The sequence below is a fragment of the Macrobrachium rosenbergii genome, chromosome 56, assembly GCF_040412425.1.
Source record: "Macrobrachium rosenbergii isolate ZJJX-2024 chromosome 56, ASM4041242v1, whole genome shotgun sequence".
In the NCBI taxonomy this organism is placed as follows: domain Eukaryota; kingdom Metazoa; phylum Arthropoda; class Malacostraca; order Decapoda; family Palaemonidae; genus Macrobrachium; species Macrobrachium rosenbergii.
This window is the reverse complement of record NC_089796.1, coordinates 7,450,536-7,471,084: the sequence shown is the minus strand read 5'-3', so window position 1 is coordinate 7,471,084 and position 20,549 is coordinate 7,450,536. Positions and strand designations below refer to the sequence as shown.

Sequence of the window (20,549 nt, the reverse complement as noted above, 5' to 3'; positions counted from 1 at the left end):
CTCGTGTTTTAATGCCTTTCAACAACTGTCAGCGGCTTCTTTTCATTTTCCACATAGCATTTTAAACCAGACGTTACACTTAATCTCACCCCGAGTCTTGCTGGGCCGTTGCAAAGATTGCGTATATTATATATTTGTGTGCATTCCAAGTGTGGCAGCTTTGGGTGCTATTTGGAGCCGTTTCAACGGCAAATCCCTAGTAATACTACTACTACTACTATTGTTGCTTGCCATGATTATGCAAAGTCCTTTGGACAACAGAAACGACATTAATTAGTAACTACATTTCTCCTCTTAAATTACAAGAGACAGAATAAAAAGAATTAAAAAAGTGAGCACGAAAGTTACTCGGAACTGAAATTAAGTCCAGCTCCCTTTTCGTACGGATTCCTTGGTTTCTAGACGACTTTTCACTTATTGCCTTACGATTGTGATTGACCGTTTCCCTTTGAATTGAACTGAATCTAGAATTTAGGCCAAAGGTCAAGCACTGGGACCTATGAGATCATTCAGCGTTGAAACGGAAATTGACAGTAAAAGGTTTAAAAGGTGTAACAGGAGGAAAATCTCGCAGATGCACTATGAATCAATTGTTAGGAGAAGGTGGAAAATAAGATGAAAGAAAGAGAATATGAAAGGAGGTACAGTAAAAGGAACGAAAGGGGTTGCAGGTAGAGGCCGAAGGCACGCTGCAAAGAACCTTAAGTAATGCCTACAGTGCACCGCATGAGGTGCACTGATGGCACTTCCCTTCGAGCTGGGTCAAGTTTTATTCCAGGACCTTTGAATAGCCCAGATAAAGTAGCAATGGTTGCCGTCTCGTCAGTTTTTTCAAGGAAAAAGGTTTTGCCGATGCATATAATCCCAAAGTCAATCTCGTGGCTTGAAAGTATTGATTTAGTAAGGAGCTTAACTTTGATACTACACTGTTCAACCTGCAACGATTGATTTATGATTGAATTTTTATTATAGGCGGCACTTTTGTGTATCCAATATTTAAAAAGATGGTTCCAGTTTCATGAATTTTTGAATTCGCTATTATAAATATTTATAGAATGAATATGGAGTTGAGTGGATCTGTCGCACCCTAAATTCGAATAAACATGGTTATGCTTTGAATTGTTCAAATAATTCAATGATGTTCTGGTATTCACGAAATTACCATCCACAAAATTACCAGACCAATGTTGCTTGATTTTACTGCACGAAAGACAAACGAAATTATCATTAAGTCATTCGGTTCGTCCCACTTAATATTCATAAAAATTACATTTTCATAACTGTCGCCTTCGACCAATACATATTCATATGGAGTCTAAATTCAAAATTAGTCACCGAATTTTTGCATGACGAATTCATAAGATTTCTGATTTTGAAATCAACTACCAAGATTTGTATGGTATCCGTGTGTCAACTTCCATCAGGTCAGTTATTATTACAAAGGAATTTGTGAGGTTCAGCATCTTACAACCTTTCCGAAGTAGCTCTAATCTGGGGAAAGATAAGCGAGCACCTACGAGAGATTTTTACTCAAAACTGAAGTGGTGAGAGTAACGCTAAAACACACAACATATACTAGAAATATATTTATGTATGTAGGCCTTCTGCAGCCATTTCTTCAAAAGAAAAGGACACACACACACACACACATACATATATATACATATATATATATATATATATATATATATATATATATATATATATATATATATATATATACATATATATTATACATATATATATATATATATATATATATATATATATATATATATATATATATATATATATATATATATATATATATATATATATATATATATATATATATATATATATATATATATATATATATATATGTGTGTGTGTGTGTGTGTGTGTGTGTGTGTGTGTGTGTGTGCATATATATGTGTGCACACGTGCGTGTGTATCTTTCTCTGTTTGGATTAGTGGCTACAGAAGGCCTATCTTTTAAAGAAAGTTGCTAATCGTGTGCACATCTTCACCCTCACTCTGACATGCTAATATCAGTTAACTGCCCCATGCCCATAAAGTCCCCTACCGCTCTCCCTGCCCAAGATATTTCCCAAAATGTCTTATCGCGTTGCCTACGGCTTGACTGACGTCATCAGTCACTTAACTGACTTCATCAATCATCCGGAGGTATTGCCGAGATGAGGGACTAGAGCTTAAACTTCCTTTGAGTAATGATTGATTGATTTATGTACACTGGCGAAGACGCTGGCCGTTTCTTTAGCGTATTTAGGTGCATGATGAATATAAAGGGGGAGGGGTGGGCGGGAGGCGGTTAGAATTATATGGGGAGGGAGAGAGTAGCATCAGTGACGTAGCCTACTGGTGAAGTTGTGGTTCTGAAAGTAAGCGTTTCTAATGTTTGGAGATTATTATTATTATTATTATTATTATTATTATTATTATTATTATTATTATTATTATTCAGAAGATGGACCCTATTCACATAGAACAAGCCCACTAGAGGGGCCACTGACTTGAAATTCAGGCTTGCAAAGAATATGGTGCTCATCTGAAAGAAGTAACAGAAGGTAACAGGGAATACAGAAAAAAAAGAGATCAGTTATGAGAAAAGAGAAAATATTTCCTGCCTGTCTGTTTGGTGCTTTTGCTCAAATATCTTTGATTGTTTTTCTCATTTTTATTAAATATATGATTACTGATGTGAAAAAAAAATAAAACGCTGCGTGATTTCTCAAGTTTTTGTGCCTAAACAGATATTGTTCAGGAGGACAAATAAGCATTTTCAACAGCGCTGCGTGCTCTGTGAAAAATCAATTATTGGTGCTCTCTCTCTCTCTCTCTCTCTCTCTCTCTCTTCTTCTTCTTCTTCTTCTTCTTCTTCTTCTTCTTCTTCTTCTTCTTCTTCTTCTTCTTCTTCTTAGAGAGGGTGGAATGCGCTTCAGCGCTCTGATTAGCTGTCAGAAGGGAAGTGAAAGGGAAATACAATGATAAATAATGAGGGGAATTTAACATTTACTTGCTCATCGCACCTCGCTTGTGGCTGTCATTCCACTCCCTTAACTTGTCTCGGCTGAAAATCTTCACATATAAATTTGGGTCCGAGTAAGCTTGGTTTATTCCAGCATCGTATTTTGTGCATTAGTAGCATCAAAGCATATCTGATGGAAGATTTAATAATATTCGTACACTGCTAACTCATATTGGCTCCATCAACTTATTACTGAATCAGTTTAAAAAATAAGTTGCAGCAAAGAAAATCAAATATGTTTTTACCACAACAGATATCAACAGAAACTGAGAAACACTATTCCATTTGTTTGAAAATTCTCAGGTATCGAATGAGCTGCCTTTGGCTTTTTTTTTATCCCGAGAAGGTGCAAATTTAATCGAAAAAACACCAATATAAATAAAGACAAAATCCACGAAGGAAAGCGATATAATGGAATACTGCAAGGCCTTTCGACTTCTTGTCTGCGAAGTAAAGGACAAGAAGTCGAAAGGCCTTGCAGTACTCCACTGTTTCCCTTTCCTTCGTGGATTTTGTCTTTATTTATATATTCATCACGTTCCATATTTCGTGATTCAGTTATACAAACACCAATATGTGTAATTTTTAATTGGTCTGGAGATCATTTATATCGATCATATCTCTATTTTTGGTAAAGTGTCGAATAAGCATTTTTTTTGTTTGTTTGTTTGTTATCTGCATCGACGGATGATATTATCATCGACTTTCTGCTTTGGCTAAATATTAAGTGTGTCTCTCTCACCATATATCCTGGATATTAAGAAAGGAAGACTTGATACTCTGCAGAAACAGGAAAGTCATTGATAATCACCGTCGATGCAGATAACTCAAAAAAATAGAAAAAAAAATAGTATATCTACAATTTGCCAAAAAAAAGGGGGGGGGGGTTGATAAGCTGGAGAATGTGAAACAGGAGAGAAACTGCGACTAAGGAAAAAGTTTCCTGAAAATTACAGCGCAAAGACGAAAAATTGTTTTGGAAGAAGGAAGAATGTGAATGTCGAAATAAATGCCAACTTTTAAAAACAAGTAAAAAATGTGGCCAAGTTTCTTCGGCGCAATCGAGTTTTCTCTACAGCCGCTACAGCATATAATCAAGGCCACCGAAAACAGATCTACCTTTCGGTGGTCTCGGTATAATGCTGTTGTGAATCTTTAACTACGGCCCGGTGGTGGCCTATCCTATATCGTTGCCAGGAGAGCACGATTATGGCGAACTTTAACCTTAAATAAAAAAAAAAAAACTACTGAGGCTAGAGGGCTGCACTTTGGTAAGTTTGATGATTGGAGGGTGGATGATCAACATACCAGTTTGCAGCCCTCTGGCCTCAGTAGTTTTGAAGATCTGAGGGCGGACAGAAAATGTTCGGACGGAAAAAACCTGCACAATAGTTTTCCTTTACAGAAAATTAAAAATGTGACAGAGTAAGACAGACGAACCTTGGTGCTAACCCACATCATTTTCCCTGAAGAGAAAGACCTCCCCCACTCTACATGGGAATGGGTCCCACTGCGCCTAAAGCTGACTCTTCAGAGCAAGTGTTGGAAGATAAAGAAGGCAAAATATCGAGGTGTAGATATTGGAGAACGGACTTATCTTTTTTTATCTGGAATGGAAGAAGAAAAGTAAATCTCTCTCTCTCTCTCTCTCTCTCTATCTATATATATATATATATATATATATATATATATATATATATATATATATAATATAATCAACGAGAGATGTATGTATGTATGTATGTATGTATATATGTATGCTTGTATACTATATATGTATAAGAGAGAGAGAGAGAGAGAGAGAGAGAGAGAGAGAGAGAGAGAGAGAGAGAGAGAGAGAGAGAGCACATTTACTCTTCTTTCTTCCATTCCAGATAAGAAAAGATAAGTCCGTTCTCTAATATATATTTGTGTGCGTGTGTGTATAGTGTGTGTGTGTGTATATATATATATTTTTCCATTTCTTTCACATAATAAGTCTTCATGGAAAGAAGGCTTAATGAGTATAATATTGTGTTTTCTTCATTCTGCTTCTGTAAAACCTTGCTCAAGAAAGAACAAGATTTTCTGTTATCTAAATAAACAGACTGAACACGTCGATGGCTGATGTACGAGATCCAAGAGAAAAAGTTTGAGAACAAATCCAGCTAGCTTTCTCTCTCTCTCTCTCTCTCTCTCTCTCTCTGACACAAACACACAAACACAATGCATCAGCATCTTCAAAAGTGAAAACCTCTCACCTCAAATTTCACTCACATAATTCAAGGCTGTTTTCCCGTTATCATCATTATTATTCCTAACATAGGAAATGGTGAATAAATAAATGATAGAATAACACCATAAATAATGAAATTATACAATTAAACGAATTTAAAATAAAATTAATAAAGTAAAACTATATAAAAATCAAAGTAATTAAATCAAATTAATTAAAGCATTTACATAATTAATTAAACGAAATCACTAAAATAAAAATAATCAGGTAAAACTAAATAAAAATAAATTAATTTAATGGGAAAGAACGTAACACTTGAGCGAGGGAACTAAGAACCCACATTGCGGGACGCCGTGGCCAAGAGCCTGCGTCAATGACCAAGGACAAAGGAAAGGCAACAAGGTCACCACCACCCGGCGGAAAAGCCACTGAATGTGGCACTCGAGATAAAACCGGTTGGCACCAGTAATGACGCATATACTTCAAACAATATCATTTAAGCGAAGCGTAATTAAGAGGAGGGTAAAATGATTATCCATATTACACCAGAATAAATGAACAAAATCCTGATAATGGAATAATAATTATCGTTTTTTTTGTCAGGAATGCCTTTCTTGCTTCTTCTGTTAAGAAAATGAGGAAAACCCCACAATAATAAACATGTAAAAATTTTAAAAATTAAAAATAAAACCATAAAATCGTGACTCCAACTCCATTTCCAAATTCTTGTCCCAAGGTTGTGTGATACTTTGTCAAGGGCAATTATTTTTATTAATTTTAAAACAATATCTTGGGCTGATAAGATACAGAGGTTCTTTCCAACATTCTATTCTTAACATCTGAATTATCTCTCTCTCTCTCTCTCTCTCTGAGTCAGTATGTTTTTAATCCTGTCCAGCTATTACAGTATACTGTACAGGTAATTGCATGCAGACAAATACAGTGTTTGAATACAGCTATGCTCGTGCATAACGCTTCTCAAATAACACCAAGTCAGAAAACGCGCACAGATGAACAGCGCCACTAGCGGTCGCTTGACGAACTAACACAAATGAACCGGAAGAGCCTTAGGCAAACCAACTGCGCGATGTGCATGTTAACTTTCGAGAACTAGTGAGAAGTTCATGAACCCGTGAGCCATAAACTTCCACTAACGCCAACACGACAGCACCAAAACGCGTGCCGCGAATGCAGAGCAAACTTTGGTGGCCTAGCTTTAAGGCTTTTTAAAGTTATCGACGTGCGTGATGCAGTTCAGGAGTCTTGAGGCCTTGTAGTACAACCGTCAATGGCCGAATATTCAGCGGGATGAATTGGCCAATGCCAGGAGCGCTGTCAATGTCTTTTTACTTCTGCCGTTTGCGCTGGTAAGTAATACTGAACTTTGAACGGTGATTAGACGTCAATGTGTAAAACTTGTTCACACTGTTTGAGAATAATATATATATATATATATATATATATATATATATATATATATATATATATATATATATATATATATTATAAAATATATGCTGGCATGAAAGGTGAAATGAAAGATCGATGACACAGACTTAAGCTCAGTGTCATCGATCCTTACTTTCACCTTTCAGGCCAGCGCTTCTTATGCCTGTATGTCACTGGACCATTGTGAAGTTGGATGATATATATATATATATGTATATATATATACATGTATAAATATGTATATATATGTATATATACATGTATATATTTGTATATATTATAATATATATATATGTATATATATAAATATATATACGAGGAAACAAACAAACAAACTAACAACGAAGTGCAAAATATTCCATCCCCACTCCAAGGCACCTACCTAGGAGAGCTGTTAATCAGCTCAGTGGTCTGGTAAAACTAAGGTACACTTAACTTTTTTTCAAGGCACCTTTAAACAAACTACAAGCAACAGAACGAAAGATCACAAAAGAATTCTTGGTCTTCTAAACCAAAACCATAGGGATATAATCGTAATGCATACGAAGACCACAGCCCCTTTCAGAAAGGTCCCTTGGGGTGAGAAACTGCTGTCAAGGACCAACCAACTCAGAAAATGTCCTGACCAGGGACAGGCAATGGACACCGACAAGGATCACTGAGATTCTCTAAACCTGCCACGAACATCTGCAGAAACAACGCCGTAAGGGGGTAGTGCCGCCAGTGCACCTCATGCAGTGCCCTGTAGGCATTACTTCGGGTTCTTTCCAGCATCCCTTCGGTCCCTAGCTGTAAAACCTTTCATTCCTTTTACTGTAGCTCCATTCATATTATTTTTCTTCTATCTAACTTTCCACTCTCTCCTAACAATTGTTGCATAGTGCAACTGCGAGTTTTTCCCCCTGTTACACCTTCAATACCGTTTTGCTCTCCATTTCCCTTTCAGCGATGAATGACCTCGTAGGTCCAGCGCTTGGCCTTTGGCCTAAATTCTATATTCCAAAGCTTAATACAACTAACAAAGGAAAACAACTTAAACTTAAGGCCAAGTCTTCACGCTCTCGACCCCATTCTGCACAGGATGTTGGACAGTTACCTAAACAACAAATATGACGAACCACCGAAAAACCAATGATTCCTCTCTCCCTACCCCCCTCCTCCCTCCATGTGCACCACAATGGTCATATACAGAATTAATCTAAGACATTATTTATAAAAACTATGTATAAATAGGCCTACGTTAGTCCATTTTCTTGTTTTTCAACTGTGACGCCACGCCTTGAGATGATAAACATCTCGATGGTTTACTTATATGTGTGTGTGTGTGTGTGTGTGTGTGCAAGTGTGTATATATATATATATATATATATATATATATATATATATATATAAATTATATATATATATATATATATATATATATATATATATATATATATATATATATATATATATATGTATATATATATATATATATATGCATGTGTATATGTATATAGACAGTATAAATATATATATATATACATACCTATATACATGTGTATATATATATATATATATATATATATATATATATATATATATATATATATATATATATATATATATATATAAATAAAGTTTGTAAAAACAATTGCTTAAACATTTCAAAAACATATAAGCCAAAAAGCTTTTTTTCCTGACAGTAGATCGAGACAAATCCATCCATACAGTCAATGAAACACAGCTCTCTAGTAAAACATTCAACAGATCAATTCAGGTAAGAAACCACTCTTCTAGGAAGTTAAAGAGCCGCAATAGCAATAGCAGCAGAAGTAGGAACATCGGGAAAAAGTAATCGTGGGTAGTCTATATTCATCTAGTTTAAATATTCACGTAATGACGGTTACGAATGCCTTTGAACTGAAGATTCCCTAAAAAAAAAAAACTAATATTTATGGCATCATAAAATCCAACTGCCGATAAGACATGCTTAATCATCTACCCAAGGGACACAGATAACTGGCAGACGATGAGAATGACAATAGTAAAAAAATAAAAAAATAAAATATAAAATTCTCAAAGATTACATCTACAAACAACGAGTCTTCCGTGCTTTGGAAATCGTTAAAGCATTTGACAGCAAAAAAACATATCTTTTGAATTAAAAAAACCAACCTCTGTGTAATTCCTACATCCACCAGTAATTCTTAAGAATAAAACAGTTTTCGTAAATATATTTCTATTTGGATTTTTATCACGTCGGCAGACCTTAGATGCTGATTGGAAAGATGATGATTATTTCTATACATATACTTATTTAATTTATATGTGGCATACAGTTAAATTTCAGCCCTTGAATGAATAAAATAAAAACCCCTTCGAAAATTATAACATTTCTTCCCGTCGAGTCAATACAGGGTGACCTTGAGCTCTTTACAAAAGTAGGACTTGATGGCAGCCGTGAGGGTTCAGTTTAGTCTAGGCCACAAGCGTGCTTGGATCTCGTGTGTCGTTGCATATAAGACGCTTAGCATTCATGGAAAATTAATATACCGTCGTCTGCGGACACATATTTTCATCGTACAAATTTCTACGGAGATAGGCCATTCGCCTCAACTCATTCGGGGGAATTATTTCTTCTAAAGTTCTGAAAACAGTAAATGCCAGTGATTATAATGATAGTCTCTCTCTCTCAAATATTTAAGGAGCTGAAGTCATATTGACTATCTCTCGTTTTTATTTTGTCAAAATAGAATTTCATCCGAAATTTGCGTTTATAACTTCATAAGTAAAGCATAAGTATACTACTTTTAGACTGCTGACCTTTTCGCTCTTCAAATGCATTGATTAATTGACTCTCTCTCTCTCTCTCTCATTAATAAAACCTGAAGCATAGTACAGCAAAACAAGAGCTAATCTAAGGCTAGCCTATCTGTGCCACTGTCAACTGCCTGAGCTTATTATTAGCACAGTATATCCCACTCGCCTTCAAGATCTTTCTCTGTTTGCTATCTCTCCCAGCTGATAAATAATGATGCCCTCATTGCTTTTGGCCTTCGCAACTGCAGCAAACCAAACTCGTCACGCTAGACGCAGAACATCTCTGGTAACACAAGTGAAGGAGTTCAGTTGGGAAAACTGTGACGCACTACGGCGTGATTCTCCCAGATTAGAGCGAAGCTGTGTGTGTGTGTGTGTGTGTGCGCGCGTTTGTTTGTTTATTTGTGTGTGTATGTATGTATGTATATATAGATATATATAATATATGTATATATATGTATGTATGTATATATATATATATATATATATATATATATATATACTGTATATGTATATATATATGCAGTTGTATTCCACAGTTTCGTTCCCCGACAGACGTCTTCTTAGAACATTTTTAATATGGAAGAGGTCCATTGGCGGACGCATCTGCTAGGCATAATTTTTTTCTCCACTTGCAGTCTTCGTTTTCCCATATGGAATACAACTGAAATTATATATATATATATATATATATATATATATATATATATATATATACATACACAGTTTGTCGGTGACGTGTTAGCTATGAGTACATATAAGGAACCATTCGAAAATCTGCAAAACATAGTGAGTTCCGAATAATAGGACAGACAGACGAAGAGAGCGATCTAAAAACCTAATTAACTATAATGATAAAATTGACAGTCGTCTACTCAACTGTTAACTGCCTGATGGTTCTGTCGTTGCTCGTTTGTCTTTCTTTTTTACTTTTATTTCGTTTTTTTTTCTTCGAAGCTCGACTCAATAGTCTTACTTGAACCATCGTCTGGGTAGGTCATTATTTAGCGTCATGGCGCTTTGATACTTTGTTTATTTTGATGCTCATGATTTTTTTTTATGTGTAATTATTAATGAGTCAATCTCGCTGTAGATATATTTTTCAGCCTTGAAAATGCAGAGATGTAGTTGTGAAAGGCTGGCCTTGGAAGTGAGCTGCAAATTGTATCGAGTGTCTTAACCTGGAGGCCTACGACTTTATATATACAGTATATATAAATTTCTAACTCACATCAATTGAAAGACCTGGGTTCGATCCTGACGTGAGTCAGAAATTTATTTCTGTTCCACACGTGACTGACTGTTGATTATATATATATATATATATATATATATATATATATATATATATATATATATATATATATATATATATATATATATATATATATAAAACTATGTATGTATACATATACTGTATATAGTATATACATATATATATATATATATATATATATATATATATATATATATATATATATATATATATATATATATATATATATATATATATATATTATATATGTCATAATTATCTTCTGCTACTTTCAGGTAACAATGAGCAAACCAAACGTAGACTTGGAGGAAATTCTCATCACTCCCCAAGACGGAGACGACATATTCGACCTGATTAAAACATCGTACGTGGATCGAGAACCTTTGGTACGTGTTTTAAGTTTCCTTGATGAAATACAACAACTACAACTATTATTGTTATTATTGATAATAATAATGTTCAACTAACCCTCGCCACTTCCCTTCATTCCCTCCCAAGTGCGTAGGGCTTCACCTGACCTTCGAGGATTACTTACCCCTGCTGAAGAATGTCGTGCCGCCGACGTTATATAGTAACGTCAGCTTCGGCATGAGGGAGAAGTCCTCCGGGAAACTGGTCGCCTTCATACTCAGCCGAATTCTCGTGCCTCAAGACGACCCAGTACTATTCCAAGAAGGAGGATATGAAACCAAGAAGGTACAGTCTACAGTCTAAGTTTTTATTGCTTGCACAAAGATTTTGTATCATTTTATTGGCCTAGTTCTTTCTAAGTTTGTTTTTATTTTTTGCACAAAGATTTTGTATCATTTTAATGGCCTACTTCTTCTAAGTTTATTTTTATTTTTTGCATAAAGATTTTGTATCATTTTAATGGCCTAGCTCTATCTAAGTTTATTTTATATTTTTTGCTCAAAGATTTTGTATAATTTTATTGGCCTAGTTCTACCAAACTCGTCGAAGAACCAGTCAATCATTTCTTCTGAAATCTGAAACAGACCTTAGATTTCTGGTGAAAGCGGAGATGGGCCGCAAGAAGACCAGAGAAGCCAACAAAATTAGTTTCCCGTCACGCAGTACTGAAATTATTCTGCTGATTTTCGAGACTCAACGTGGCCACCAATTCTGCCTAAACCAGGCCGTCCGCTAAGGCCTGTTACAGGTTTTACGAACTTGAATACTTCTTTTTCCTACAGACGAATCATTACACGAAAGTGCTCTACGACTTGTGTTCAGACATCGATGTCTTGCAAGACGGGAAATTTAAAAAGCAATTGGAGCTGCAGTGCCTGTCCGTTCATCCAGACTGCAGCAACCGCGGCCTGGGAAGAAAGCTTCTTCAGGTGAGGGGCGCGGGGAAGCGGGGTGGTGGGGTCATAGCACTGAGTCAGCGTTTTCATTTAATGCATTGTTCACTTCTCGAGACCCACGACTGAATTGCATTCAAAGCTAATATTTATTATTTAGGTCAATTCATCATTCTTCAAGAACCATAACACTGATTCGTATTCGATTTGAAATATATTTATTGCCTGTCGATCACTTCCAGAATAATAAAAAAAGTTATTTTCAATTTCTCATTCTCCTCAGAATTTGCACCAAAGGAAGATGAGTCGTGTTTCACAGATTATATCTAGTACGATGAGCAAAGTGAGGATCGAATTGTCTTGATGCACGAGAGAGAGAGAGAGAGAGAGATAAATGTAGGATGTATATTATCATGCTTGATGTTCTCAATTACTAACCTTGAGGAAATTATTTTTGAATAGCACAGTCCAGTTCAAAGTTTATGCGGTACATAGTGTGGCTCATAGAAAATGGGATCCATAGAAAATGTGAATGACAGGGGAGCTTGAAGTACTCCGACATCGCATTTACCCATATACTGTCGTTAAAAGATTACAGGTAAACTTATCACTCACTGGGCTTTCATTTCTTATTAAACTTATACATACACACCATTCATTATACAAGTACATACATTGTATACAATACAACACCATTGGTTGTCTTGTGTTTAATGACAGTAGTTACGTCTTTTCGTGAAGTAGGCCTACTTTTGGTAGGCTAGGCTACCCTGACAACTTGAGTGACATTTTTTATGCTGAAGTGTCCAATTAATCTTGTTTGTTCCGTTTCATATTCTTGTTATATGACCATATCTTTTAGTATTTTTATAGGTAATTCAAGCCACTTTCTCCGCACTTTGATAGTATTCGTAGCCCATCTGGATGTTTTGATGCAAATGATCGAAGGGTTGTTGTACACACCAATCATCATCATCTCCTCCAAAACCACGTTACCCAAAGGGTCTCTGAAATTCCGCAAGATAAGTCTTTATAAGAGCTTTATCTTCAACAATTCTAGACTTATTTCCAGCCTCCTTTCTCAGAGCTTTCATCCACGTAGGCCTAGGTCTTCTAATTCTTTTTGGTGTCCACCGGAGCCCAGCTCACACTATCAGATACTATCCTTTATCCCATCAATATCTCAAGATACTATTGTGTGAGGTCCCTTAATTTATGTATTTTCGGTGTCGCGTTAGCTTTTTATGGAAATACCAAAAAAATGTGGTCACATCACTCGGTCAAACGCAGCCCCATCATTGCCAACGGCTACTAATGCATTGCTTTCTGCCTTGTACTTTTAATTTGTTCACTCTGGTGTCTTTCCTAGCCATCAGACATTCAATATGTCTTTATTCCACTTTAAGCTCTCAATAGCCCTTTTTAAACTTGAACTGTAATAAAAAAAAATGTGCACAGAGTAAGCACAAATCACAGCCACAAGACTAAGCAGAAGCGCGTCGTATTTTCACGCAACCCGTAAAAATTAGTTTAGTAACATGTATAACTTTTGGGGTTCTTGTTGCGAATAGGGAAATGTTCAGGGTAAGGTAAAGTTAAAGACGATTAAAATTGTAAATAACAAGGAAATTTAATGTCAGTCTAAAGAAGTAATAACAGTATGAGAGAGAATAGGTATAAAGTAAAACTGTATAAAGTAAAACTTTCAATTTTACTCTGCCCCTAACATTCAATGTCAGTCTAAAGAAGTAATAATAGTATGTGAGAGAATAGGTATAAAGTAAAGCTGTATAAAGTAAAACTGTTTCAATTTAATAGCTCTGCACCTAACGCGAACAGCGTAGTGTGTGTGCCCGCAACTGTGCTTGCGTAGTGAGCCCTTAGGAACCAGGAAAACCATAAACCATCTTGATTTTCATTTCATTCCGTCCTCGCTAGATGAGCGAGGAGAAGGGCAAGGAGCTGGGCTGCGACGTGGCCACCATCCAAGCGGTGAACGTCGTCACCGACAGCATGGCCAAGAAGGCGGGATATACGACGGTCCGGACGACAGACATAGCGACCATCAAGGACGGAACGGGAAGGACCCTGCTCGACGTGGACGCCGTCAGGAATGGGTTGGGCACCTCCTACTTCACTTATTTCATGAAGGAGTTGTGAATCTGTTCACCTGAGAGTTATTTAGATGGATAAGCCGATCCTCATAACCTCATTGTAGAATTATTTTGGGGGGTTTTTAATATGTAAATAAATAACTTAGATTTCCTTTCCGTTTTGTTTACCTTTTTGTGGAATGAGATAAGAAATTTAGGCCAAGCGCTGGGACCTGTGGTGAGGTCACTCAGCGCTGAAAGGGAAATTCCGAGTAAAAAGATTTGAAAGCTTCAGTAGCAGGAGGAAAAAAAAAAACTCGCAGTTGCACAATGAAACAATTGTTATAAGAGGGTGGAAAGTAAGATGGAAGAAAGACAACATGACCGGAGGTACAGAAGCAGCAAACGAAAGGAAAGGGGTTTCAGCAGGGGACAAAGGGGACGCTGCAAAGAACCTTAAATAATGCCGACAGTGCACCGCGTGAGGTGCCCTGACAGTGCATCCTAAATAATAACGAACTGGTTACCAGTAACGATAAGGGTTACATTTATAAGAAATTACAAGCTGGAACACGCACACACACAAGGAGCTGCATTAGAGAAGGAGCAATTAATATCTAGACAATGACGATACCAAATACTGATGTTGCAAGCAACAAAATTCACAAGCATGCACGAAATGCGGAAGCAGTGCGATCATCTTGCCCAACTAATCATTCTGAATATTTTTAAACGGATATCACAAACCTTTCATCATTAGTAAGAGGCAAAACCCATTCATCAGAAAGGCAACACGGTACCCTTAAATAACCGCTCTAAATAAACAAAAAGAATTTTTAAAAATGAAGTTGAAAGATATCTACAGGACAAACATCTCGCAGCACAAACACATACACATACACAAAGATTTCACAAACGCCTAAACACATACAAACCTTCCAGCGCACAGAATAAGGCCTTAGACTTCAATATATAAACACTGTCAAAATATAAATAACTAAAATGGGCCCTTTTTTCAAAGCCAGATTCATCTTGCCATGATAAAGGGACGGTAAAGAAAAAAATTACGCTTAGATGATAAAAAAAAATACAATATGTGTACAGAAAAACAACAAATTTCAGTGATATTTTTTCTTTGTTTTTTCAAACTCTCTCTCACTCTCTCTCTACTTATATATATCCTCATATCTTTCTCTCTTTCTATTCTATTATATATATATATTATATATATATATATATATATATATATATATATATATATATAAAAATATATATATATATATATATATATATATATATATATATATATATATATATATTTCCTCTATCTAAATGTTGATACCAAACGTTTCAAACACTGTGAGAGAGAGAGAGAGAAGCGAAAAGGCTACCTTGTAATTACGTGACGTCACTATTCAGAGCCACAAGCCATTGACGGAACAAGACAGTCACATTAACTTCCATAACGGGTCTCTTCCATTCCCTGCCCATATTTTTTTTTTATTACACCTTCAACAATTAAGAGGGGGGAAAATGGAAAAATTAGGCCTAGTCGAACAAAAGGCTAATCGGGAAAGGTGCTACGTGGCTTTGTGTTGCATAATTAAGGCGAGGTCATTTTTTGCTCCAGATGGCGTGGTAACCTTTGTGAGATTTTCAAAGGACACAGATAGAATGTGTGTGTGTATATGTATGTATATGTATATATGTATATATATATATATATATATATATATATATATATATATATATATATATATATATATATATATGTATATATATACATACACATATCATATATGTATACAAATAAACATAAGTTCTGTATATGCATGTACGTGCGTGTATGTATACAGTATATATATATACATATATATATTATATATATATATACTGTTTATGTATGTATCTTTGAATTGTCAGTCTTCTTCTGCCCCTCAGTTTATTGCTTCAGAGGTTTTTTCGTCCTTTTGGTACCCTTCTTGGTCACGCAGTTTTCTTTTCTTGAGGAGTTAGGTTGGTTTTCACTTTTATGCTTAGGTTTTAATATCTATATTCTAACATTGATAATTTTACTGAGTCCTAAGTATTGATTTTAATTGTCGTTATTTTTTCATTTTAGCCCTGATGATGAAGCCATGCTTTGAAACGTTGGCTGGAAATAAAGTTGAATACGTATCACCTCCTTTTCCTCCTCCTGTTTGTTCTATGCATGTATATATAATACATATATATATATGTATATATACTATATATATATATATATATATATATATATATATATATATATATATATATATATATATATATATATATATATATGTGTGTGTGTGTGTGTATAAGAATTTTTATCACATCACTGTGACATTTTATATACAAACATTAAGCTACAAAAGTCGTTTAATATACAATTCTCGCTACTTTGGGAATATCACCGAAGGGGAATTATAAGTGATAGATGGTTTGGTACCTAAGTGAGTCGAACACTCAACTGAAACGACTTCCAGTTGACATTCAAATCTGTTCGGCTATCAAGAGAGGTATAAGTTACAGCAGACTCTGCCATACACACACACACACACACACACACACACACACACACACACACACACATATATATATATATATATATATATATATATATATATATATATATATATATATATATATATATATATATATATATATATATAATTATATATATATGTCTTATGATATGTGTGTATTATATAAAATAATATGTTTTCTGTATTTTTATATATTTTCTTTCACATTTCTCATGTGTTGTGAAATATAATGAGGTGAGTTTGTAGTGTGTATGTTTTGTGCAATGCTTATCTATTTTCTCTTGTGTTTGTCATGTATTGACTGTAATAACTGTAACAGTGTTTATGGGAGATGCTAGGTGTCAGATTTTACAAGGGTTGGTTGGATGTGTGATAAGCCAAGGTACCCCTTCCTGTAGGCTTGCGTGTACACAGCTGAATGTTTATTCAGGTGCACAGGAAATGCTTTATGAGTATATATAGAGTATATATATATATATATATATATATATATATATATATATATATATATATATATATATATATATATATGTTATATGTTATGTGTGTGTGAGAGAGAGAGAGAGAGAGAGAGAGAGAGATTCAAAAGGTAAACATTCCTGCCACAGAACATTCAAGTTTAACTAACACTTGACACTTGAGGCTCTTTCCGATTCAGACACTCACAGCCAAGACAATTTTCCTGTTCCTGACATGTTTCAGAAACACACGGACAAAGAACGCATCTCTCGCACTCTGCTCTGAATTATAGCAAACATCCTTTAACGCCTTTAACTGCTCAAGTACAAAAAAAAAAAAAGAAACTGCCAACCTAAAGTTACTTTATCACTTCCCACACGTCCATAGAGAAAAAAAAATTACATCGAGATGAAATACTACGTACCATGAAAACTACCATGCGCCCATATGATACCTTGTCTTCATAATTCCGTTTAATATATGGGGTTATATATAACGGCCATTATGAAGAGCTCCGCCGGTCCTAACTCTTTTGTAACTTTGTTGCGGTGACAGACATCTATCTCTTTTTCCTTCTGATATACAACTCAGAATAATGGCACAGTATTTATTTCCTTGATCTTACATTAGGATAAATTGCACTCGGTCGCAAAGGTTCGGCTAAAGGGCAGATGGTGTTTAAATTACACTTCATCTGACTCAACAGACTCCTGGTCAAAGTTGGGTAAAGTAAAATAGGAAGGAATATGAAATTTATGCCAAAGGCCAAGCGCTGGGACCCATAAGGCCATTCAGCGCTGAAAGGGAAATTGAGAGTACAAATAGGAAACAATATTGTTAGGAGAGGGTGGAAAGTAAGGTGAAAGAAAGGGAATATGAACGGAGGTACAGTAAAAGGAACCAAAAGGCTTGCAGATTAGGGCCGAAGGGACGCTGCAAAGATCCTTATCCTAAGTAATGTCTACAGTGCACCGCGTGAAGTGCACTGAAGGCACTACCCCCAACAGGAACTTTGGCAAAGTGTTTACAACCTTTATGCCTTGCTTGCAACGGTGCAACTGCAATGCCTTTTACAAGACTAATAGTTAAAGCTATTTCTTTAAGCCTAAATTTGGTGGCCCTGAACCTTCAACGACTCTTCCATACTAAAGATTTACGTACACCAAAGCCTGCTCATGTCATCTTCAAACCCACTGCAGTTGTAAAATTTTCATTCCGATCTTTCATATCTGGGTGAAATAATACACAAATAAACGGAACTTTCACAAATCTGAATCTCTATTAATTTGTTCATCTACTGAAGGAACAGATATCCCGACCGACCTCCTGATAGTGTGTGTAATTCTTCATTGGAAGGGTGGGTAGAGCTCTCGGCTGGAACGCTGTTGGCCCAGCATTCGACTCTCCGATCGGCCAATGAAGAATTAGAGAATTTATTTCTGGTGATAGAAATTCATTTCTCGTTATAATGTGGTTCGGATTCCACAATAAGCTGTAGGTCCCGTTGCTAGGTAACCAGTTGGTTCTTAGCCACGTAAAATAAATCTAATCCTTCGGGCCAGCCCTAGGAGAGCTGTTAATCAGCTCAGTGGTCTGGTTAAACTAAGATGTACTCAACTTTTTAACCTGATAATGTGGAAACTAATTTCTGTATAATTACAGCATTGTAGAAGAGAAAAAGAGAGAGAATTCACTCTTCATAAAGATAAAGTGGGAGAGACTTTTCTGATTAGTTGGACTGAAGTAATGGACTGAGAGAGAGAGAGAGAGAGAGAGAGAGAGAGAGAGAGAGAGAGAGAGAGAGAGAGAAACTGATTATAGAATTTTGGCCAAAGGCCAAGCACTGGGACCTATGAGGTCATTCAGCGCTGAAACGGAAACTAAGAGTAAACTGATCTGAAAGGTGTAACAGGAGGAAAACCTCGCAGTTGCACTATGAATCAATTGTTAGGAGAGGGTGGAAAGTAAGATGAAAGAAAGAGAACACGAAAGGAGGTTCAGTAAAAGGAACGAAAGGAACTGCAACTAGGGGCCGAAGGCAGGCTGCAAGGAACCTTAAGTAATGCCTACAGTGCATTGCATGAGGTGCACTGACGGCACTAACCCCCTACGAGAGAGAGAGAGAGAGAGAGAGAGCGGGTCGGGGGGCTTCAGCATTGGCGAAGTAATCCACGATTACATAAACGGGGTATTTTCTCCTTTTTCATCGTCATTCAAGGGGGTTCCCAAGGGAGCGATTCTTTACCCACCCAGACAAGTTTTCCCAAAGTTATTCCCTTATATCTGCTTGGCCTTGCCAATACTTAATCCTCTTGGCTGCGTTTCTCCCATTTATCACGCGTTGTCACTGACACTCATTCGGTTCTACGGAGGCTTTTCTTTATCAAGTTTATCTGACACTTTTGGTGCGTTCCATATAAGTGTGCAAACATGTGTAAAAAAAAAAATAATAATAATAATAATAATAATAATAATAATAATAATAATTATTATTATTATTATTATTATTATTATTATTATAGCAGTTTTTCCAATTATTGATTAACTATGCACAAAATAAGCTATGCACAAAAAAGTAAAAAAAACTACTATATGTATTGCACAGAAAATTTTAAATAAAGAAAACAGCTATGGAAGCCCATTTCAACTGCCTTGTACATTAAAAACCAATAACAAAATGCACAGCCGCTACAGCGTATAATCAAAGCCACCGAAAATAGGTCTATCTTTCGGTGGTCTCGCTACAGTGCTGTAAGAGCCGCGGCCCATGAAACTTTAACCACAGGTGGTGGTGGCCTGTCTTATACCGTTGCCAGAAGCACGATTATGGCTAACTTTAACCTTGAATAAAATTAAAAACTACTGAGGCTAGAGGACTTTGTAATTTGGTATTTTGATGTTTGGAGGGTGGATGATCAACATAGCAATTTGCAGCCCTCTAGCCTCAGCAGTTTTTAAGATCTGAGGGCGGACAGACAAAGACGGCACAATAGTTTTCTTTTCAGAAAACTAGAAAGGGGGTTAGGTTTTTTTTTTTAAATCCTAACCTACAGCAATCACGCACGTTTACAGGCAACAGCACGGCAAACCAAGTGCTTTCAAAATCCCGAGGAGCTGTCAAAAAAAAAAGGGGGGGGGGCGGCGTTCTATGTGAACACGTACAACAAACAAAGTGTTCTCGATTACTTAACTGTTTACAGCAAAGAAATGACTTTTTCACCCGCAGTTACATGAACAGATCTTAAACCCGGACCTTAAATACATTATTCCTTTTTTATTCGTACGAGCATAAAAGAAAGCTCTTTCTTTCAACTTATGAATGAACTGCAAATGAAACACTCAGTAATAAATTATGA

General features: G+C 35.9%; 1 protein-coding gene across 5 annotated transcripts; it reads left to right on the top strand.

The window, feature by feature from the left end:
• The first annotated feature begins 6,156 nt into the window (after positions 1–6,156).
• LOC136836553 (uncharacterized) lies at positions 6,157–14,339 on the top strand. 5 transcript variants are annotated; one of them, XM_067100997.1, is made up of 6 exons: positions 9,141–9,330; positions 10,588–10,756; positions 11,046–11,156; positions 11,269–11,466; positions 11,964–12,110; positions 14,013–14,339. In XM_067100997.1, exons 3-6 carry the CDS (start codon positions 11,052–11,054, stop codon positions 14,232–14,234), a joined length of 672 nt encoding a protein of 223 aa, XP_066957098.1. In that variant the 5' UTR covers positions 9,141–9,330; positions 10,588–10,756; positions 11,046–11,051; the 3' UTR covers positions 14,235–14,339. The 5 variants fall into 5 exon arrangements, with proteins under 5 accessions (XP_066957096.1, XP_066957098.1, XP_066957097.1 ...); XM_067100995.1 differs by lacking the exons at positions 9,141–9,330; positions 10,588–10,756 and adding an exon at positions 6,157–6,610; XM_067100996.1 differs by lacking the exon at positions 10,588–10,756.
• Positions 14,340–20,549: the final 6,210 nt, after the last annotated feature.